The 20,163-nt window shown below is 46.0% G+C and overlaps 1 protein-coding gene and 1 long non-coding RNA gene across 23 annotated transcripts in view; one reads left to right on the top strand and one right to left on the bottom strand.

Moving 5' to 3' along the window:
- CHD2 (chromodomain helicase DNA binding protein 2) overlaps nt 1-20,163 on the bottom strand; it is a 94,744-nt gene that overhangs the window by 19,971 nt on the left and 54,610 nt on the right. For 14 of the 22 annotated variants that reach the window (XM_055716424.1, XM_055716422.1, XM_055716421.1 and 11 more), the window contains 14 exons: nt 18,553-18,772; nt 16,007-16,093; nt 9,521-9,582; nt 8,042-8,164; nt 7,564-7,713; nt 6,514-6,647; nt 5,640-5,865; nt 4,827-4,927; nt 4,133-4,177; nt 3,798-3,973; nt 3,006-3,130; nt 2,200-2,416; nt 1,465-1,554; nt 368-558 (listed from right to left, as the gene is read on the bottom strand). In XM_055716424.1, coding sequence (XP_055572399.1) covers nt 368-558; nt 1,465-1,554; nt 2,200-2,416; nt 3,006-3,130; nt 3,798-3,973; nt 4,133-4,177; nt 4,827-4,927; nt 5,640-5,865; nt 6,514-6,647; nt 7,564-7,713; nt 8,042-8,164; nt 9,521-9,582; nt 16,007-16,093; nt 18,553-18,772 — 1,947 coding nt within the window. Of the gene's footprint in view, nt 1-367; nt 559-1,464; nt 1,555-2,199; nt 2,417-3,005; nt 3,131-3,797; nt 3,974-4,132; nt 4,178-4,826; nt 4,928-5,639; nt 5,866-6,513; nt 6,648-7,563; nt 7,714-8,041; nt 8,165-9,520; nt 9,583-14,738; nt 14,861-16,006; nt 16,094-18,552; nt 18,773-20,163 lie in introns of those variants that run through there. The other 8 variants (XM_055716432.1, XM_055716436.1, XM_014277884.3 and 5 more) reach the window with 8 other exon arrangements.
- Nucleotides 11,475-15,703, top strand: LOC129736502 (uncharacterized). Its single transcript, XR_008733206.1, has 2 exons — nt 11,475-14,213; nt 15,257-15,703. It is a non-coding gene; the product is annotated as an uncharacterized LOC129736502 (long non-coding RNA).

Here is a 20,163-nt window from a genome sequence, read left to right on the forward strand (position 1 = left end):
TACTTCCAGAGACTGTCGTAAAATGGTTGGCGAGGGTGGCTGAACCACAGTGAAACCTCAGAGATGGTTGAGATGATTGCTTAAAACAAGTTTAGCTTTTTAGAGATGGCTCTAAGACAGCAGAGAGATTTGAAAGGCATGTATTAGGTTTCCTCATTCAATCTGCTGCCAGAAATATTCCTTGTGTTAGTCATTTAATCTCTGATTTTCCCCACCCGTGTCTGTTCCCCTTTTGTTGCTCTAACTCCACTGAGTTTAATTCAAGGATTTAATTCAGGGATCTCCGCTATTATGCACTCCCTTGAGCCTAGTTAACAAACAAGAATGGACACGGAGGTATTTTCTAAAGGACCAGGAGGAGACTTACTTCTCTGGCATGATGAAATGCAGCAGGGACCAGAGCTCTTTGAGTGAATTTTGAAGTGGGGTACCGGTAATCAGCAGCCTGTGGTTGGACTTGAAATCAATCAATGTTTTATACAGCAAAGAGTCATCATTTTTCAACCGATGGGCTTCATCCACGCCTAGAAAGGCCCAGTTAATACTTCCCAAAACAGCCTGGAGGGAAAGAAGAAAAAAAAAACAGCCCCCAAGGAGACACAGGGTCAGACAAGCCCCACCACCTTGCACATGCCCCTCTCTCCATGGCCAGGAAGCAGTGCAGTGTTTGCTTTCCAGGATGTCCTGCCCCAGCCCCAGTGCTGGACCCACCAAAGGAGCTGGGCTCACAGAGTTTGTTGTTCACAAAATCTGGTGACCAAGGCACCCACGCTAGTTTTGCCTCCCTGGAAAGGTGAAAAGTAGCCATGCTGTATAGCGCTCCTGCTGTATAGCACTCCTGCCGTATCCAACAGTCTTTCAGCAAGTATATCTATTTTAATCCACCTTCGCTTCACCCAGAAAGCAGAGTCCTCCCCCAGCCCCCTACTCTTCCCTTTTCTCCATGCTCCTGCGGCCCTGCTGTAGCACTGGAGCAGCAGCAGGAGAGCAGACAAACAAGCCTATAAAGTTAAGGTAATCTGAGTTCTGATTTTTTTTTTTTTTTTTTTACATTAGTATTAAGCTTTTTTGTTTTCTGCTAGGACTCAGTGATGCACTGACAGGGATGATGAGCATTTCCTAAGCAGACAGATTTCTTCGAAGTGTAAAAATCCAGGTATTGTTTACACTGTGGCCAGCAGTTCAGTGTAATATTTTGTCCTCTTAACTAGCCTAAATTAAGCCAGGTAAAATCCCTGCCTGGTGTTTTACAAGTAAAAATAACACCACAACTGTGCAGTACAAGAGCGAAAACACTGTAACAGGTGTCCCACATTCCCTTTGCATTACTGGCAGCAAAAGCAAACAGTAGCTGTATGTTCTCCAGCACTACAGAGGAAAGAGGTGAAGCCCCCTAGCTAGGGCCTGGCTTCCCCCTTTGCAAGCAAAAGAAAGTCTAAAAAACATCCCTGAAGCATTACTCACCTTATCCTTCAGGAGAATCTCATACGTTGTAATAAGTGCATTGAATTTCAACCTTTTAGACTGAGAGTGGATCCACTCATATTCACGTATCTGTGAGAGGCGAGAGGAGACAAACGTTAACTTTGTTACCAAAAGAAAAGTTAGCAATCATTATTTTGATGTAGCTATAGCCAGCAACCCCAAGTCCAAAACCCTCGTGTTCAAGGTGCCATTTGATGAGCTCGGGGTGCCCAAGGAGCAGCTTGCTTTAGAGCACACATGGTTCAACTGCCCTCGCACAGGTGAAAAAATAAGGTCAAACAACTTGCTGTTGTGACATTACCCTGTCTGCCAAATGTACGCATCATCTCACTATCGACACCGCAAGACTCACAACATTTGTGTGCTTTGTCACGTGAATAATTAAGCATATAGGAAGCAAGGACTTTTATACTGCTGTACTTCTTACTGCAGCACACTTCAGCCCAGCACAAGAGTGGTATTATCCAGACTCTCTGAGAGAAGCCAGTACTCCTGTGCTCACTCTAAGAGAGGAAATAAGTTAGAAAAGTAGAAAAGTCCTTGCAGCAGTGAATTACACCCGTGTGCTCAGCTACACCAGCTCCAGCCCCTGCAGTACTGCCAGTACTCTCTACCAGCCTCTCCAGCAGAACACGTCACACGTTACACAGAAGCTGTTGTTTTGCACCCAGCATTTCTACCCAACCCCACACTCTTTGCTTTCCGATTACACACCATGTTCCTGCTCATGAGGTCTCCGATGTAAACCACCACATTTATCTCAGGTGCCCACACTTCAAACTCCCTCTGCCACGAGGTGAGAGTGGACAAGGGCACCACCACCAGGAACGGGCCATAGAGCTGGTGCTGATGGAAGAGGTACGACAGGAATGATATTGTCTGAATCGTCTTGCCCAGTCCCATTTCATCAGCCAGGATCACGCTGTTGTTCCTGAGAAAGAACAGAAATGCTGCCTGAGTGCACGTTTCCCCCACTACTAATTCACTGTGCACCAGCATGAATAGCAATCCACCAGGACAGAAAGGGGGCAGTGCAAAAACATTTATCTGAAGACTTTCAAGTGGATCCCAGGGACAGCCAGACTGCACATGGCACAATAACTTGCAAAAACAAAAGCAAAGGGAGAAGAGAGTGAGTGGCCTAATTTTGGATGGACGTTTCTCAAAGACTTCAACAAGTGTATAAGCATGCTGAGCCAGAAACCCCTTTTTTCAGTTAAGGCAACAGAAAATGAGGGCTGATATGTAGTAGGCTGACACCACAGTCAAGTCCAGCACGTGAACAGGCCCAGCCAGGGCAAATGCTTTTTGTTTTCACACAAGGTTTCTTAAGTTCACGCTTCAGATAGCTCCTGCTTGCGGTGTCTGCAATGCAGCTGGGTGTGTTAACATTCAAAATCCTTCAAGCTGCAGAAGGAGGCTGGGTAAAGACCTCAGGTGAAAACAAGAGGGTCATGTCCTACTGGGACAAAAACCAGGAGACATAAAACGAAGACCACATACATAGCATCTGTACGTACTTGCACCACGAGTGAGCGAGCCAGTTGAGGCCCTCCAGCTGGTAATCTCGCAGCTCCAGGTTCTCCCCACCAATGTAAGGAGGCTGTTTCTTCAAGGCAACAAACCTTGGTCTCTGCTTCAATACCTGAAAAAAAGATGCTGCCGTAAGTCCGCTGATGAAAAAGACAAATTAAGTAATGAAAATTCAGCAACGAAATCTATCAATTCAGCAGATTTTCTCGGTTAAAGTCCGTCCACGTTTTCCTAGCCAGTGCTTATTGTGTGCATTTCAGATAACAGCTCCACAGTGTTACGTTCTGCCTGCTGTCCTCTGGTTCTGACGACCAGGGCCGTGAGCCTCCCCAGCAGTGCAGTAAGCTGTACATAATGCACACCAGATGGAATAAACTCTGCTTTCTTTTTTGTCCTCTTTTGGGTTTTCTCCCATTATTTCCATCCCTCTCCTCCACTGCATCTTTTCCCAGGTACGCTGTTATTTGATCCAACTGATATTAAAACTCTGCATTTCTGCTGCAGCTCCTTCTGAGGAGGAAGCACTTTGCAAGGGTTAATGAAGACTCCCACTCTCCGGGGGGACGGAACATTCTCACTGTGCAAGGAGTAAATCAAACTAAAAGGGGTTCACATCTCTGCCTGAAGTACAATACAAGAAAGGCAAACAACCATTCAAACACTGGTGGGAGGATAGGAAAATGGTCTCTGGCATTTGTCCTTACAAAATTACACATCCCCACCGCTCGTGTCATCACCCAGCCTGAAGAAACCCAGCAACAGGAGAGAATTAAGCAAACCTTGCAATCCCGGGTGGGAATGGTTTTGGAGTTGTTGCGGTTGTTGAAGCTGTCAATGCAGTGCTGAAATTTCTTGCTTATCAGAGCCTCATCTTCCCAGCTGCACTCGGCATAGGGCAGCCCCATCCACTTACAGAGGTATTCCGGGTCATTTGAGGATGTTTTGCGACTGTTTGCTGCAAAATATGCAAAAAAGCCCAAACCTCAGCAACTGTGGTTCTGTGGCTGCACCACAAGAGTGGTTCACAGAGGGGCAGTCCGAACCACCCATACAGCCACAAGACAGGTCTCAACCAGTAGGAAAAGTTTATAGGGACCAAAAAACACTCCTTTACCTGGGAAATCCGAATGTCCCGTGGCAGACTTGCTGGTCTTCACAGCTGTGTGTGGAGACAGAAGGGAAGGAAGGGTTTGGAGTGCCGGCAGCCAGCAGATGGAGCAGGGCAGGCAGGCTGCCTCTGCCAGACACCCCACCCGTTTTTACAGGAATTGCATTGGAAATGGGTTAAATAGCTCTCCAAGCCAATCCCAAAGAAACTGGATGCTGGCACCTATGACTGACATGACTGTGGTATTACTGAAGTGCTCAGGAAGTCCCAGTTTTATTTTTAGTAGCGATCATGAAAATCTCACCCCTGTGCAGCCTTGCAGCCTAACCACATCCTCAACCACGTCACATAAAGCGGTCCTCATACAAGCCAGACCTGTACTGCTGCTTTGGATGCAAACACCTTGCATCCAAAGGGCTGAAGTTGAGGAACTTCAGCAGCAGCAACCTCAACATCCTCTTGGAAACTACCGTATCATCCCACACTTCAGGCAAGGAGAGTGACTGATTTGTAAACCTGCATTTCTCCTGTTCAAACCCGTGGATTTCATACACTGAAATACAGTTAACACCAGGTTTCTTTCTCTGGAGATACTGAAGGACCAGGAAGAAGAGTGTGCCATACAGTCATTCTGCTGTCACTAGCTATTAAAGTTCCCACTCCTACTTCACCCCTTTACAAAAGTGTTGGGTCCACTTACCAATTACTCTCTCCACAATTTGATATTGTTTGTTGAGCTCTGAAGCTAGCTCTTGTTGGCAGTTGAAATATTCTACATCTTCAGGTGATACCTTGCCCAGCCTAGATGCAAAAACAATCCAGAACAAAAACACACTATAATGCTTCTGAGGCCACATATAGAAATTCTACTTTCCTATACGGTCCTGTCATTCAGACAAGTTACTGAAGCACACTACTGCTTATATGTTTCTTAAACTATTAACTATAAATCACTACTGAGAAGCGAACGTCACAGATGTTCATACTGTCTCCTTATTAAGTGATGCCTTATACTGCAGCAAGAATCAGCCTCAATACCAGAGTCACAGATGGAAGCTGCTACTCCAGCTTTAACACTTTGGAAACACACCATAGCTCCCCTTACAATTCCCGCGGAGGTTGGACATAAACTGATGCCAAAACTTGCACACAGATAAGCCCACAATTAGCAAGAGTCAATAAGGCTGTAAGCCCTCGTGTCACCTCCAGGGCCAAGTAAATGCGGGCACCACTTTTTTTTTTGTCAGCTACCCCAACTCTTAAGCCTGGGTTGTGGCAATATTGTGGATTTTGTGTCCCTTCCTCTCTCAAGACCACAGCACGGACATCACCTCTATGAGGGAGGATGCTCATCAGCAGGCAAAGAGAGATGTGAGCGTTGTGCCCTGAAAACAGTTGCTTTGGATGAAACGTGCTTTTCAAGAAGAAATCAAATGTTCTCAGTCATGACTCCGCAAACCTCTCCTAAAAAAGATTTTCCCAAGGCCGAATCACTGGTTGAAGTAAAGCATACCATTGCTTGATCTCCTCCTCTTTTTTCTTGAAGTTTTCCAGCTTTTTCAGGCCCTTCACTTTCTGCTGCTGCAGGGACTCTTCACTCTCCCATGTGCTATGGATGTATGACCAGCCTTTCCATTTGATCAGGTACTGAACTTCTCCCTCATCCTTTTCAGGATCAAAGTCAGCGCTCGGGTTGCCGTTGGCTTCAGTTGCATACACTGTAGTGGAAGCACCAGTGGCTGCAAAAGAAATCAGGCTGCAGTCAGTACCTTTGCTATCGTGTATTGGACATGAACTGCATTAGAGCAGAAAGTTATTTTTCTAATACATCTTTTGTGACAGCACAAAGAATATCCTACAGATTCTGCAACCCCATAAGACAGGCACACAGAAGTTTTCTATATAACAGAATCTTTTTAAGTCTCTCTGTTATAAACGCCTTTAAGTATAATTCAAAGGTCTCCTGAAAATGTTCACAACCATTCAGTTTTACAAAAACACTTCTGTAAGGCTACGAGAACAAAACATCGGCTTTATTTTCATTATGACCTTGTCAATGGAGCTACGAAAACTGACTCTACTAGAAGATTTATGCTGTATTTCAAAGAAGGGAAAAGCAAGAACTGCAGAACAATGACTGCATCTTTAAAATGTATGCACCCTAAATGAAAGCTGCCAAGCACATAAACTTGACGTTTTAGATTTTTCAATAGTGCATTTTACAAAAGCTGCTGGAAGACATAAATAAGAGGCCTAGAGGAAAGGGTAAAGAGTGCTGAAACCCTTGGCCCCACTTTGAAGTTGCAACAGCATTGCACCAGCTCAAGAGGAACTGTGATTGCACATGATTGACGTTAGAAATAAAGGCTTTTTCCAGAACTACGCACCTCCTTTTTTTCCAAGCCTGATGTCTAAGACTTTCTCAATAGTTTCACTGTTGTCTTGCTGTTCATCAGCTCCTTCCCCAGTCATCTCTATCAGGTCATCAGAATCCGTCTCAAAATCATCATCTTCTTTGTAACTGAACAAGATAAAACCCAAACTGATCAAAAGCCCTCGACTTTCCAGTCCAGAAACACAGAGAATGGCATGGACTGGGGCAAACCCTCTCCAGCATTTATCTTGTGGTTGACTGCATATTCACACATGCATTTCTTATCTTAGCTGTTCAGTGGTTTTTCCCCCGCTCAGATAGCTACACTTTATCAGACTAATAGTCTATCTTGTCCATATAGTTTTTCTGACTGTGGCCAACACCAGATGCTCCATAATGAGATGGAACAACCCCTGCAGCAGAAGCAAGGTCATCAACAGAGCAAGTCTCCTCTATCCAATGAAAGATTATTTTATGTTTAACAATGGAGGTTGCAGAGTATCAAAAGGCTACGTGGGTGCCTATACCACCCTAGGAGCTAAACTTCTCATCTTTGATGAGCGTTTAACTACCAAAAAATATTATTTGAGTGGCTCTTTGCAAGTCCTTTATTAGGACTGCCAAAAGGTGAGAAGGCACACTGGGGAACGGATAATGGTTTACCTCCACCATGTCTTGATACTCTGTCCCAAGACAGTACCTATCAGCCACTTCCAGACACTTGGTCCAGTCGAGCACAGATGCTCCCTTTCACTCATTTTGATCTATTAATTGCAGTTCTTCATCTCATCTGAGAGTGTGTTAGAAACATTATGCAAACCTCCTCACATTTCTCTAAGAGGGACTGGTAAATATTTCCTCCTTTACAGGTGGCAAAACAAGGTAAAGAGAAGTCCTGTGTTTGCAGCATGAACCCATCAAAAGAATCACATCTCTGCCAAGAGCTACCTGCAGGGGAGGGCAGGGTCTCTGCAGGGTCACACGGGCAGTCAGGGCCCACTGGTGCCCCCCCTTCCCCAGCCAGCCAACCCGCATCACCAAGCAGCCCCACACTTGTTGATACCTGACATTTTTGGCTGCTCTTCGGCGAGTTTGTCTCTTGGGAGTCTCATCATCTTCGTCATCATCGTCATCTTCAGATGAGTCTGGCCTCTTTCTCTTCTTCCCACGCAGGGGTTTGTGAGGCTTTTTAACATTGGTTTTGGCCACTGTTCTAAAATCAGAATTAATAAAGCCATAATACAGCGTGTTTTACATGAAGATCCATTTTAGTAAATCTTTAAGAAAGCATGAATCTCAAATATTGGACTCCTAGAGACACAGTCGCTGTTAACTACCACAAAACCCAATGCATCACTCACTGGAGCATGAAATAGGTAAAGACAGTAACTAGGTCCTAGGTTTACTAGGTTGTAAAGAAGGGCAATATCGCAGGAAATAAAACCACATTATTTAGTGACAACTACAGATTACCTCCCTGCCAAGCACAGGCAGAAAAGACATGCAGAAAGACAGACAAGACTGAACCAACCGCTCCTTACCTCCTTTGAGCAGGTCTTCTTGCTTTAACTTTCTTCGGTTCAGGCTCACTCTCTCCACTGGTGCCTTGCTCCCCTCCATCTTCATCCTCCTCTTCACCAGAAACATCTCTTTTCCATTTACTTCTAGAGTCAGAAATGTAGGTCACGAAGGGCAATCGGATTTCAACACAAATACTTGGATAAACAGACACCCAAGCCGTCTAGGTTAATGCTAGCAGGCCACAGTTACGAGGCAAAGGTCAAAACCGCACTCTCGGTTGGCCAGTGCAATGCACGGGTGATTTTATGGTGTGATTGTCTGCTTTTAGGAAGAAGCCTCAGTCACCTAGGTTTCAGTTCAGGTATTGGGCAGCGTATCTTGAGTAAGAGTGGCTCTTAACACATACTACAACAGTGCTTGTGGCAGAGTTGTACTTCTTACAGCTGGGTGGAAAAGTGCTTTGATTTATTTAATTTTCTTTTCTGTTTCTGAAATGGGCTGGAAAAATCTTAAGAGAAGTGCTCACTTTCACTTATGGCGTACAAGCCACAATGTGCACAGTTATATGACTTCCTTGTAGCCTGGAAAATGGAGCAAGAAGTCTCCTGCCATCCAAATTCAGGCAATTAAAGTTTCCAAGTGTGAAGGCAAATCATACTGTACCATTAGTGGAAGGAAGCATGTTCTCCGTGGACAGGTCAGAGCAAAGCTGCAGCTCTGAAATGCCCTTTGAAGGAGCCCCTCCTCTCTCCAAGGGGACATGGAGAGTCCACAGGGATTATTCCCCTTGCCCAGAGAGGTCCATACTACAACAGGGAGGACCTGTGCTTTATTACCTTCCCTCCTGCACTGATGTGTACAACTAAATGAAAAATTAAAAGACAAGAAACAGGAGAAAGGGAGCAGGATCATGTGGCCGTGTAAGTTCTCTCCAACAGGCAACTTGTAGCCCCTTCAGTTCACTTTAGTGTTTGGAAAAACAAAAAGGTACTTAGATGGAAAAGAGCAGTAAAATATGACTGTAGGTGAACTCGGTTATGGTGATCAGACATCCAAAATATCCTTTATGGAAGTTCTTTTGTTTTAATAGAGGGTTATAAAAGATAAAAGAGGACAATAATTTGACTTCTTATTCTCTGTTAATCAAAAAGGTGGATGGAGAAGGGGTTAAACTATTTTAAGTACATCCGAAGGAGAGTAAGTAACCTGACGGAGAACTGGAAGACTGACAACAGAAAGCGAACCTGACTTGTCCAGATTCCATCACAGGCAAGTGGGAAAATATAAATGAAAGAAAAGTTGGGAAATTCTACCCATCTGTAGATCCATATTCATACTGAAGTTTCAGTCATCCGAACTATTATTACTGGAAATATTAAAGAACTTATTTTACAAGCTCACCGTGTTGACAACACCTAGCAATCAATCAAATACTACCATTCTGAAAAACAAAACAAAGCCAAGTATCACCATTCAAAACCCTTTCCCTAGAAACTTACGGTTTTTTCATTTGCTTCTGGCCTCTTCTTTTTGGGCTGTCATTTTCAGATTCGCTACTTGCCTTTAATTGAAAAGAAAGAAAATCAGGTTGTAGGCTTTGCTCTGGACTGTCTCCTCAAGGATACAACTGAAACGCATGCACGTGGTCTGAGCTCGGACACAGCCTGCCTGCTCTTTCACTGCAGTGCTGGAAGGATGCTTTGGTGTGACAGGGCTGCAAGAGAGCAGCCAGCCCCCCGGCACCAGTCTGGTTACTGCTGCTGCACTCTCAGCGTGAAGAAGGTAACTCTCTGCAGAAAGGCTGGAGAAATCTACTACAACAGCTGTCCTGGAGTCCCTGAGCTGGGGATGCACAAGGCTGCGACCCACCTACCCCTCAGCATCAACCTCCAACACCTGGCAGATGCCATCTCAGCGGACAGTGCAACACCCCCTGGATTACAAAACCACAGGGTGAATTGAACCCACCAAACCTCGCACCGCCCAGGCGCTGTTGCAACCTGCGTTGCAAGGTGAGCCTCTCTCCTGCCTGATGCTCGAAAATCAGGCAGCAGTGTGACTTCGCGCTTTCAGGGCTTGCCACAGTGCTAAGGCTTAGCTGTTTTACAAGGCTTTTAACTGAAGGTGCAGTGGCTGCATGTACTTTCAAGAGCGCCCATACCTGCCATTTCAGCAGGAACCTGCAGTATTTGGGGTTGTTTGGGTTTGGTTTCTGTGATTCTGTGGCTGCACTTTCACAACAAATGCATTATCTTCTCTTCCTTCATTAAAGAAACTTCCTATAAGGAAGGAAATTCTCATAAACAGACAATATTCTCATCACAGGAGTGTCCCTGCTTTCCTGTTGGGTTTTTTTTTCCTCCCACAGCAAAAGTGACTGAGGACCTGACTGCATCAGGGCCGTGTCCTGCTGCTTTCCTTCCTCCTAATCCTCCAGTCTCCACCAGTGAAGTCTCGCTGGCTAAATATATCCAGAGATATTCTAACTCCTTGCTGTACTATTTTAAATGTGGGCGTCATTAACTCCTACAGACCAAGACAGCTAAAAAAAAAACCACCCAACCCCCCCAACCTTTAGGCTGGTTGTACACAACCCCATTTTCGTGAAAACTAGTCAACCATAAAAAACAGATTACCACACAAATGACACCCGTCAACCAAAAGATTACTTTGCCTTATACACTTGCTCTAGAAAATGCAAACCAGCAGGGAGAAAACTGAAGAAACCAACGTGAGATTTCTAAAGGAGTATTAAAATGACAGAAGCAGCCTCCAAGACACCTTGTTCTACACGCTTACTGGAAATCTGCTTCATGCTGCTTTTTGCAGCAGTACTGAGCTTTAGCTCCAGGTAATGCCTGCTCACCACCAGTACCCCAGTTTGCATCTCCTGGTACCCCTACCACCCTCCTGGATACAGCTAGCAAAGCTTACAACCAAGAGCTGTTCGCAGTAATTTTTTGAAATGGTGTGAGCTGCAACATGAAAAACTCCAGGCTCTGGAGAGGCATGGCCCACCCTCCTGATTGCTTTCTAGATCCTTTATTTCCACTTTCCAGTTTCCCTTCCACCAACAGAATTTTCCCTCTCACTTGCATCACTGTTTCCATTAAAATATACTGAAATACTGGATGCCACACTAGACCAAGAGCTTTGCTGAATTTCACTGTGGTTTGGGGTCAGATTTACACGTGACACAACAGCACCTTTTGAACCGTATCTTACTACAAACACGTGTTCATCCACCTGTTTCAAGGCCCTGCATGAAATCCCTGTCTCATTTACCAAGCATCCAGGAAGCACGTGACTGGCAAACACCGCAGAGAGACCTACCTACCCTTTGCAACACAAGCCAAGCATTCCACAGATTTCAGTTTCAACAAGCAAAGTTTAAAAGTCTTCCTTACGCCCCCCGCCCCCCCCCCCCCCCCCCTTTTAATGTCTTATCTGCTTTCTGAAGCGTGCTGCTTTGCCATTCCAATTTTGGCATGGTTTTTTGAGAGCTGTCCGTCAACGCATGTTTATTTTTCGCTGTCTTTTGGCAAACCACAAGTAGAAAGAGGTGGATTTTATTTCTGCTCTGCGTCACAGATGATCAGATTTGGAGAAAACCAAATACAACCTTTGGCTCTCTGAAACTAACTCCACTTTTTTGCCAAAAATCCCATTTTCCAAGTTTCTTTTGTCCATTTTCCTCATGCCTCTACTCTCCCCCTGCTCTATCACTGTCTCTACAAAGCTGATGCTATCTCTTAATGACGTGTCTTTTCCTTACCTCTTCCTGCCTTGAAACATTTAACTCACGACTGCAATTCAGCCGCCTTCAGTTACATTTTTCAAAGGCATCACTGTCTTTTTTGGATGCGTGTCAAGCCCAGCTCTATCTCCTCTGACACAGCCAGTCCCCATCCCCAGCCTGAGTCATCTGCCTGCCTCGTGCTCCCACATCCTCGCTGTCCCAAGTGCTGGGAAGTGCCATGCCTGCAGCCCTGCAGCCCCACTGACGCAGCATCTCCTCCCCACTCCATCACCTACCTCCAACCCGTGTCTCCTTCTCACCAACTCCTGACCCCGGGGTGCCAGGCTCCAGCCCCTGGCTGAAAGCTGCTTTCTACCATCTTATACAGAAATAATAACAAATTTTGTTTTAAAAAAGCACATGCATGTTTTAGCAACCTCTTAATTCTGCTTAAATCCACATTTGAGGACCCAGCTGCAAAACTCTACGTGGACTTGCTCCAATCAGCCCAAGGCTGAGATCTGCACCTCGGCCCTGGACTCTACAGCACAAACAGAGCTTGTGCTTGTAAACACCGTTATCGACATCAACCCACAGGCTCTGGCTGGTGGCAAATTCCTCAGTTAAGGAAGCACAGCTGATAACCAGAGAGCTGGGAGCATGCCAGGTCCAGAGCACACACCTGAGGTCCCATCCGCGCTCCAGCCTGCCACCCACCATCGCCGGGAAGCAGACTGGCTGGGAAGTCACACACAACTTGAATTTTAGTAACATCACATCCCTGAACGACACAAGCTCAAGCTGACACAATCGGTCTCCAGTCCCCACCAGGGTTTTTGTTCAGCCCAGCAAGAGACGCTGGGGGCACACACTGCTGGCTCTCAGAGCCTGCCTACCAGCACTGGCAAAACCCGGCTGGGCTCAGGCTGCCCCTCTAGGGTGCTGCTGCTGTGGCCAAGGGGGAAGATGCCTTGCCTTCCTAGATCCCCCTTTCCCTACCAAACACTACAGATGTGCCCATCTTACTCCTGCACCACCATTTCCAACTGGACCAGCAATTGGACTCTTAAAACGTGCTTTCCCACCTCCAGCTGAAGGGACCAGCCCTCCCTCTCCATGCCTGACTCCTCCCATCCAATTTATTCTTTCTCCCAGTGCATAAAGTGTGCGCACTTTTACTAGACTAAATATGCTGTCTTCTGCCATGGAGTAACGCTGCACAAAACATAATGATACTGCACACGTAGCACCAAGCAGAGCAATGCAGCAGCAGTCTAAATGTTCTAGTCCCACAGGCTGTCCGTGAGCATCCTTGCTGCTAGCTCAGAACAGGAGAAATGGAGACTCAAGGCCATGGTCCAGCTGAGCCTCTTGAGCTCATGCTGCCTACTAGGAGAGATGAAGACTTGCTTAAACAGAGGCAAGAAATATTTCAGAGTAAAGTCAAAGTGAGGATTTGCTCATTGCAGGCTTAACAGAGGCCAAGCTCTAGCACTCCAGAAAAGCTGGAGAATCTCAGCTCACCCCGTTAAGTTTTCTTATGTCTGCCAAACTTCTCTTTCCCTGTGATACTGGCAGTGTTTGAACTTTCAGCAAATATGTGAGGTGAAGCACCGATCAAAATGCAAATGAGCAGATATTTTTCTCAATAATAAAACCAACTGTATTTTGGGAACACCTCTGGTGCATGACTTACGGCCTCTCACAGAAAAGATGCACCACGCCATTTATTGCCAACTCCAGCCTGAAACCACCCTTTTTACAGCAAAAAGACCGTGCCTGTTTTGGGCACGTTTATTTCTTGACTGCCCCAGAACACTCTGAAAGGCACCTGGCCCTGCATGTCTCACATCCCCTTGCTGAAACTTCAAGCCAATTCATTAACTGCAGAGAAAATGCATGTGCAAGTACTGTTTTTACTAAAAAACTCACGTGTGCCCTTATTCCTGGAGACAGCTCTAGCTCTCTGAGCCGCTCTGTGCCCCCATGCAAAACTCCGCTTTCGCTTCCTCATCTTTCAGCCCACGCCTTCGCATCGATCGCTGGGTTTCACCCTCCCCGACTACAGCTCGGAGACCGACACAACGTGCTGGTGGCCTTACGGGCAGTTCCCAGAAGGCAATCATTTCTAACACAGAAATAACCCTACCCAAACTGCTGGTCTCAAGAGGACAGACCAGTGATTGAACAGTGCCCCAAAGAACTGAACCACCCCCACCTACGCAACATCTCCCCCGATCAGGGTGAGTCACGGGGCAGCACACGGGCAGGTGTGATGGGTGATTCTCATTCTGCGCTCTGAGCCTGCCACGCTGCCTAAGCGATGCTGTTTGCTAACACTGCAGAGAAGCGTTAGGGAAGAAGGCAATTAAAAGCTCCTAGACACTGTGCTGGAAGTCCCAAGCAGCAAGGAACAAGAGCAGGTCACTGGCGACAGGATTAACCCTGTAAAGGTAAAAAGCAAACTTAAGAGGTGTCAAGCGCCTTGGGTTTCTGCCAGCTCCAGCAGCAGCAAGGAGGCCTCAGCACCATGCAGGCTCGAGCTACGCTACTTCCTCCCTCTTGGCGTTTAGGTCTTCCAAAAGCAAGACTTTCCATCTCCTCCTGCTCTTCACGAGGCCTCAGCACTGTGCTCCTGACACGTCACACCCTCCACCGGACTCTGCTGCAGATGGGAGTTGCCCTATGGGGACCAGTGCTCCTTTGGGGAGAGAGAGGGGAAGGGGTGGGTCCAATTTTGTTGAATTTGGCTTTCCATTCCACAAAGGTGGCGATGGGATCATTGGGCCCATTGGAAGGACTTTTTTTTTTTTGTTTTTTACAATATTTTGTGGTATAGCAAAGTTTTTACATCTCAGATTTATTTTTTTAAAAAAAACTTTATCGTACCTTAAGTAGTAGGAAATAAAGATCTCGAAAAAGAAAACAACATTTGCAAAACCACGTAATATTGTAAAACAAAAAAAGATGGGACTTACCTGAGCCCCTAACAGGGCACTTGGGTCTGCAGTGGAGGTCGGTGGTGGGTGTGACATCGCCAGCACAGTGCATGCCGGGGCATCGCACAGAGAGGCGGCCAGTAAGCTTGGGCTTTGCCGAACTTGAAAAGGAAAACAAAAGCTAAGTCAATGATGTGCCCCAAGCCCCTTCCTAACCTGCTGCTATGTGGGACATCCAGCACAGGAGTCGGGGGGGGGGGGGGGGGGGGGGGGGGGGCAGGTGGTGGTACTGCAGGTGCCACAAGGCTCAATAATGCACAGAGCGAGGAGCTGGAGACTTGCATTTGCCACATGACTCAGACCCCTCGAGCATCAAAACGCACATTTCAGTGGCAAAGCACAAGTAGCCCTATGGTCAGAGAGCACCACTGGGCTCCTGCTCAGCTGAAAAGCTTTATCTTCAGATTCCCAACCACGTGGTCCTGCACCTAGCTTTAAGCTCCAGGCTCTACTTTCAGTCTAAACTTCTCTCTTTTTTTCTTTCCCCTCTGCTACAGCTACTCAACCTTCCTGAAGACCTACAGATGAACAGCTGTATGCAGAAAGCCTGCTGGATGCAAGTCAAGGTGGTAGCTAATTCCTAAATCTTCAGAAAAAAAAAACAGGAAAAGCAACAATTAGAAGGTTTGTCTGCCAGGCTTTGACCACTTGTCACCTCCAGCTGAAGCATGAAAGACTTCCCAATATTCAACAAAAGAAAAGTGATAGTTCACAAAGCGGAACGCACACAAACGCATTTATCAGCATGATCCATTCCAGGATGTACAACAATGACTGTTTTGTTGTTATAAGGTGTTTCTGAGAGGTTTCCTTTATTCCTGGTTGGATCTGTGTTGTGTTGTGGTTTTGGTTTTCTGGTTCTGGTTTTTTGGTTGTTTTTGTTTTGGTGTTTTGGGGTTGTTTTGGTTTTTGGTTTGGTTTTTTTTGTTTGTTTGTTTTTTGTTTTTTTTTACAGACTCATTTATCTCCAGGACATTTCTACAGCAGAGCATGATTCGCATTACACCCCATTCCAGCAATCAGACCAGTGCATGCAGATCTCAGCCCACACCGTGTCCCGCTGACTCCAGAGGTCTCAGGCCAAGCGGATCCAACCGCAGGACTGGGACCTTAACTGTGAGCTCCATCCATGCACCAAGCCAGGACTCGGTGTTTACAAGGCAATGCAGACGAGACCTCCCTCTGCTCTTTGGGTTTGGTTGTTTTTATATGTGCAGTAATCCCTCATTTGTTTTTTTTTTCCTTACCTCATCTTTTATATTAAATCGTGACGGTTCTTGTCTGCTTCGGTTTGACCTCCTAACCCCATAAACATCAGGATATTCTTCCCACATCTGCAAAATAAACAGACCATCAGAAGGCCTGCTTCACCCCAATTATTTCTAACATTTTCGAAAAGTTTGATGGTGAATGGTGGTTTGTGGTTTTTTTTTTTTTCAAAAATCAATGTAAGACCATTAGGGAATTAGCAACCAGTAGACAGACCCTTTAAAAAACTGGCTGAAAAAAGATTATGGTTATTCTGGGGTATTTGGCAACACGCTAAAGCAGCATATTTTATCTGAGCATTATCTTTACAACGGTCCACCTTTCCACCAGTGTACAAATTACCCTCCAGCTCACTTAGGCTGAAGGACAGAGTGTTGAGATAGCCAGTGCTCTGCAAGCAACGGTGCTGAAGGTAAGGAGGCAACACCTTGCATGTGGAATGAATGGACGTATCAACCCAAAAGAAAAATTTAATGTCGCCAACAGCTTCCACCACAATTCCCTTCCATTGGGAAAACCCCACCAGCTGCCTGAGGAGCCCAGCACCACCTTCAAAAGTGAATTCTGTGGCCCAGCGTGGACAGCAAATGGACCAGGGCACCCCGTCCTTTGGCAAGGCAAGGCAAGGCAGCGGTGCTGCCGGTTCTTCTCCAGGATGGACTGATGCAAATGCAGTTTGGCAGCGCAGGACATGTGGATGTGCAGAGCCGACTACTGGGAATGGTTGTGCTCTATTTGTTGTAACCAGGCCCTCAACTGTTTAATACACTTTGCCTAACAGCAGGCATCTCTTCTTGCTGGATGAACAGGAGGACAAGGGGGAGACAGGAACTGATGCCCTGAGGGATATGAATGCAGAGCTGTGCTGGTGACACAGGACACAGATGATTTACAGGGTAGACAGAAACCACCAATGTGCCTCTCAAACACCTACACCAACAATCCCTCTCTCCCACGGCAGACCTGATCCTCTTAAGTTTTCTAAGCCTATTCATTCTCCTTCTGCTTCTCTCTCCCTCCAGTCCTGAAATGTCTCTGCAAGCCACTAGCAGGAAAAAGAAATCAAAAGACACTGCCAGATGCAGCAGTAACTTGGGATTGAGAGCATGATGAATAGAAGGCTACAGCCCAGCAATTTTTCTGCTACTGTTAAAGGAGGAATGGGGTAACACTGCAACAGACAGATTGCGAAGGTGTTTATCTGTTGGGCACGCGAGTGAAGAGAGAAAAATTCACACCACAGAAAACATCAAAATACTCCCCAAACCATCTGAACAACTTGTCTTTTCATCTTTTAAATGGCACAGGTTTTGGATGAGGGATCGACTCCCATGACAAATCTGAATAGCATCTAATACAAATTAACCTCACCTGCACGGGTGTATCTAGACAGAAATACAAAATAAACAGTAATGTAATAATTAATTGCATTGCTTATTCAAGGGGAACAGGTATCAACATGCCTAGGTTAAGCCTAGCTAAGGAAAACGCCCATTAACAGAGAAATTAAGCAAGGGGAGAGGCTTTCTTATTAGAGGGTGCCCTGACCTTTTCATGCCTCATCCATGCTAATTATCACCTTCTGTATGGATGCGCTCCTTCACAGGATAATTTTAATGTTTATTGTAAGGGACATGCTCTTGGAACCCCACAGAGGAAAACTTCCTTCAGTCCCCACTTATCAACAATGAAACAGAAATTTGAATATCGTGTTACCACAACTGCCTTATAAACACATCTTTCCTTGCCCATCTGAACACGAGCTGAGCTGGCAGCCTAGAGATTTGTGAGAGGGAGAAGCTGGTAACACAATCCTTCCCTTCTCCCCTGCAGGTATGTGGGGAGTGCAGGCTGAAAGCACTGCCCTTCCTTCTCAGTCTTTACGTACATAGCAACTTTCTCCATAAAACCCTCTCATGAGCAAGCTGTGCTAAGTGCAAACCACAGCTCAGAAGAACAGGATAGTTACCACCAAAAAACGCACACACAAAAAAACCCCAGACCTGACCTAACCTGATTTTCTTCCCTTCAAGTAAATTCAGTTCACCAAGTTCCTGTCTCCAAATGGGTTCTTGGACTCCTCTTTCTCGCCTCACACCACACTGTGTTACTCGGGTGCCTCCATCCCTCAGGTGAAGTAGGTACTGAAGGCACAGCTTTGGTACAGCGGAGGTGCTCAGCAACCAGCGGGACACCACATGCATTAAACACCTGCAAACCCTTTTCCTCCTGGGCAGCAAGAGGTGGAGGGCAAACCTGCCCCTCATTCGCATCGGTCAGCCCCATCACCCTCTGGTGCCCAAAGGGCTGTCCCATCACAACAAGGATGACACCAGCAGGGCACAAGCACGGCACCGGGCCCAAATAACCAACGAGCGTCCTGGGGACACCAGAGGTTGGAGGCTGTTGGGTCAATGTGCAAAGAGGCAGGGATGTTGAAGACAGCTTTGTTAAGGTCCTGCTGCCTGCTCTTTCATGGCAAGTACAGGGGTAACACAGCTATGCAGAGCAGCAGAGGCAATACCTTTTTAACATCTGCTATCCTTTCCTTCTTAGAGGCTGGTTTTTCTTTGGTTTCAGGAGGGGTCTGCTGAGATTTTGAACCCGTTGATTCACTTTCTGATTCAGACTGACTTTCAGAGGACTCCGAGCTGCTGTTTGACTCGCTGCCCTGCTCGCTGCCCTGCTCACTTTCAGACTGGCTTGCGGAGTCAGAGCCAGAGGCTTCTTCGGATGCCGAGTGACTGATGGTAGAGAAAGAAGAGATTACATTTTAACTGTACCGTCACAGCTTTGAAATACGCAGTGAGCAAACCTGAGCCATGTCCTACAACAATAGGCTTGGAACAGCCTACATTCAGGTGTGACCTGTGCGGTCCCAAACTGGCATACCGAACCAGAAGCAATTCCTTCTCAGGACAGGCACTGAACGCATGGGCCTGAGCACAGCCTCAAAAAAGCACTGTCCAGTATCTCCTGCTCATCAACCAGAACAAAAAGAGTGGTGGTACCATGAAGAGAAGCACTAGCAATACCAGTAGCACAGGTCCTACTGGGAGGATCTGGCTCATTCAGAGCGAGCAAGAGTAAGCTATGCTGGGTGCTGGAGCATGCAGAGACCATCCTGCTGTATTAAAGATAAGCAGCTGTTCCAGCATGCCGCTCCACTACATCCTAGTATGGCCAGCCATTCAAAAATCCAACATTCAATTTCTGAAAGAGGCCAGCACCAAATATCGTATGCATAATACTATTTATTATAGTAAATACCATGTTTCTTCTAAAAATAATAAATTCAGCAACAAAGCAGCAGTAAGGAGCTTATACAGGCATATCTATGCGGCTGAGGCAGGTCCTGTTTAAAGGGTTACACCAATGCTGTGCAGGCTGCATCTCTCAAGTAGCCAATAACAGGAAAGCAGAACATCAAATAGGTGAATTCACCTTCCCCCCCTTTACGTTAAAATAGGTTTATGTACAGAATATTCACTTAAATGCAGGCACCTCAACAAAACAATGAGAGGCCGGACTATTTTAGGTGGCCAGTATACTCAAATACCTTTGTCCAATCACTCCAACACCTCTTTTTCATTTAAAATCCAATTAAAGAAAATTTAAAACTCATTACAGCATATACCATACATGCTAGTAAGGTATTATTACAAATCCCACGCTTCGCAAACCAAAACGCAGCGCGGCAATAACAATGCTACAAACTTTTAGAACAAGGAGCATCTCTTTCCAAGTCAGCTCTTGATGTCCAGCGAAACACTTTCATAATATTTAAGGGCATACTGCAAATGTAACGTCAAGAAAGAAAGAGTCAGGAAAACTCTGCAGAGGAAAACCAGATTTTTTTTTTTTATTTTTCTCCTTTTGTACAAAACTACAAAAGTAAAGAGCTGCGTCAAAGGCTCAGATTTCCCAGTCCAAAAAAGAAATAATAGACAAAAAAGCAAAAGCCCATGTACAATTGCATAAATCTCTATAGAGATCAACGCACGCTACAGAGACGGGATTTTTGATTCAGCTCCTATTCGCTGGTACACCCCCATGCAAATAGGGCTAATTTACACCACGGAAGTAAGTCTTCCGCTCTCGGAAAAGAATTCTTAAAGTATCTACGCGCTCGGGC

Source organism: Falco cherrug, chromosome 7 (genome assembly GCF_023634085.1).
Source record: "Falco cherrug isolate bFalChe1 chromosome 7, bFalChe1.pri, whole genome shotgun sequence".
NCBI lineage: Eukaryota > Metazoa > Chordata > Aves > Falconiformes > Falconidae > Falco > Falco cherrug.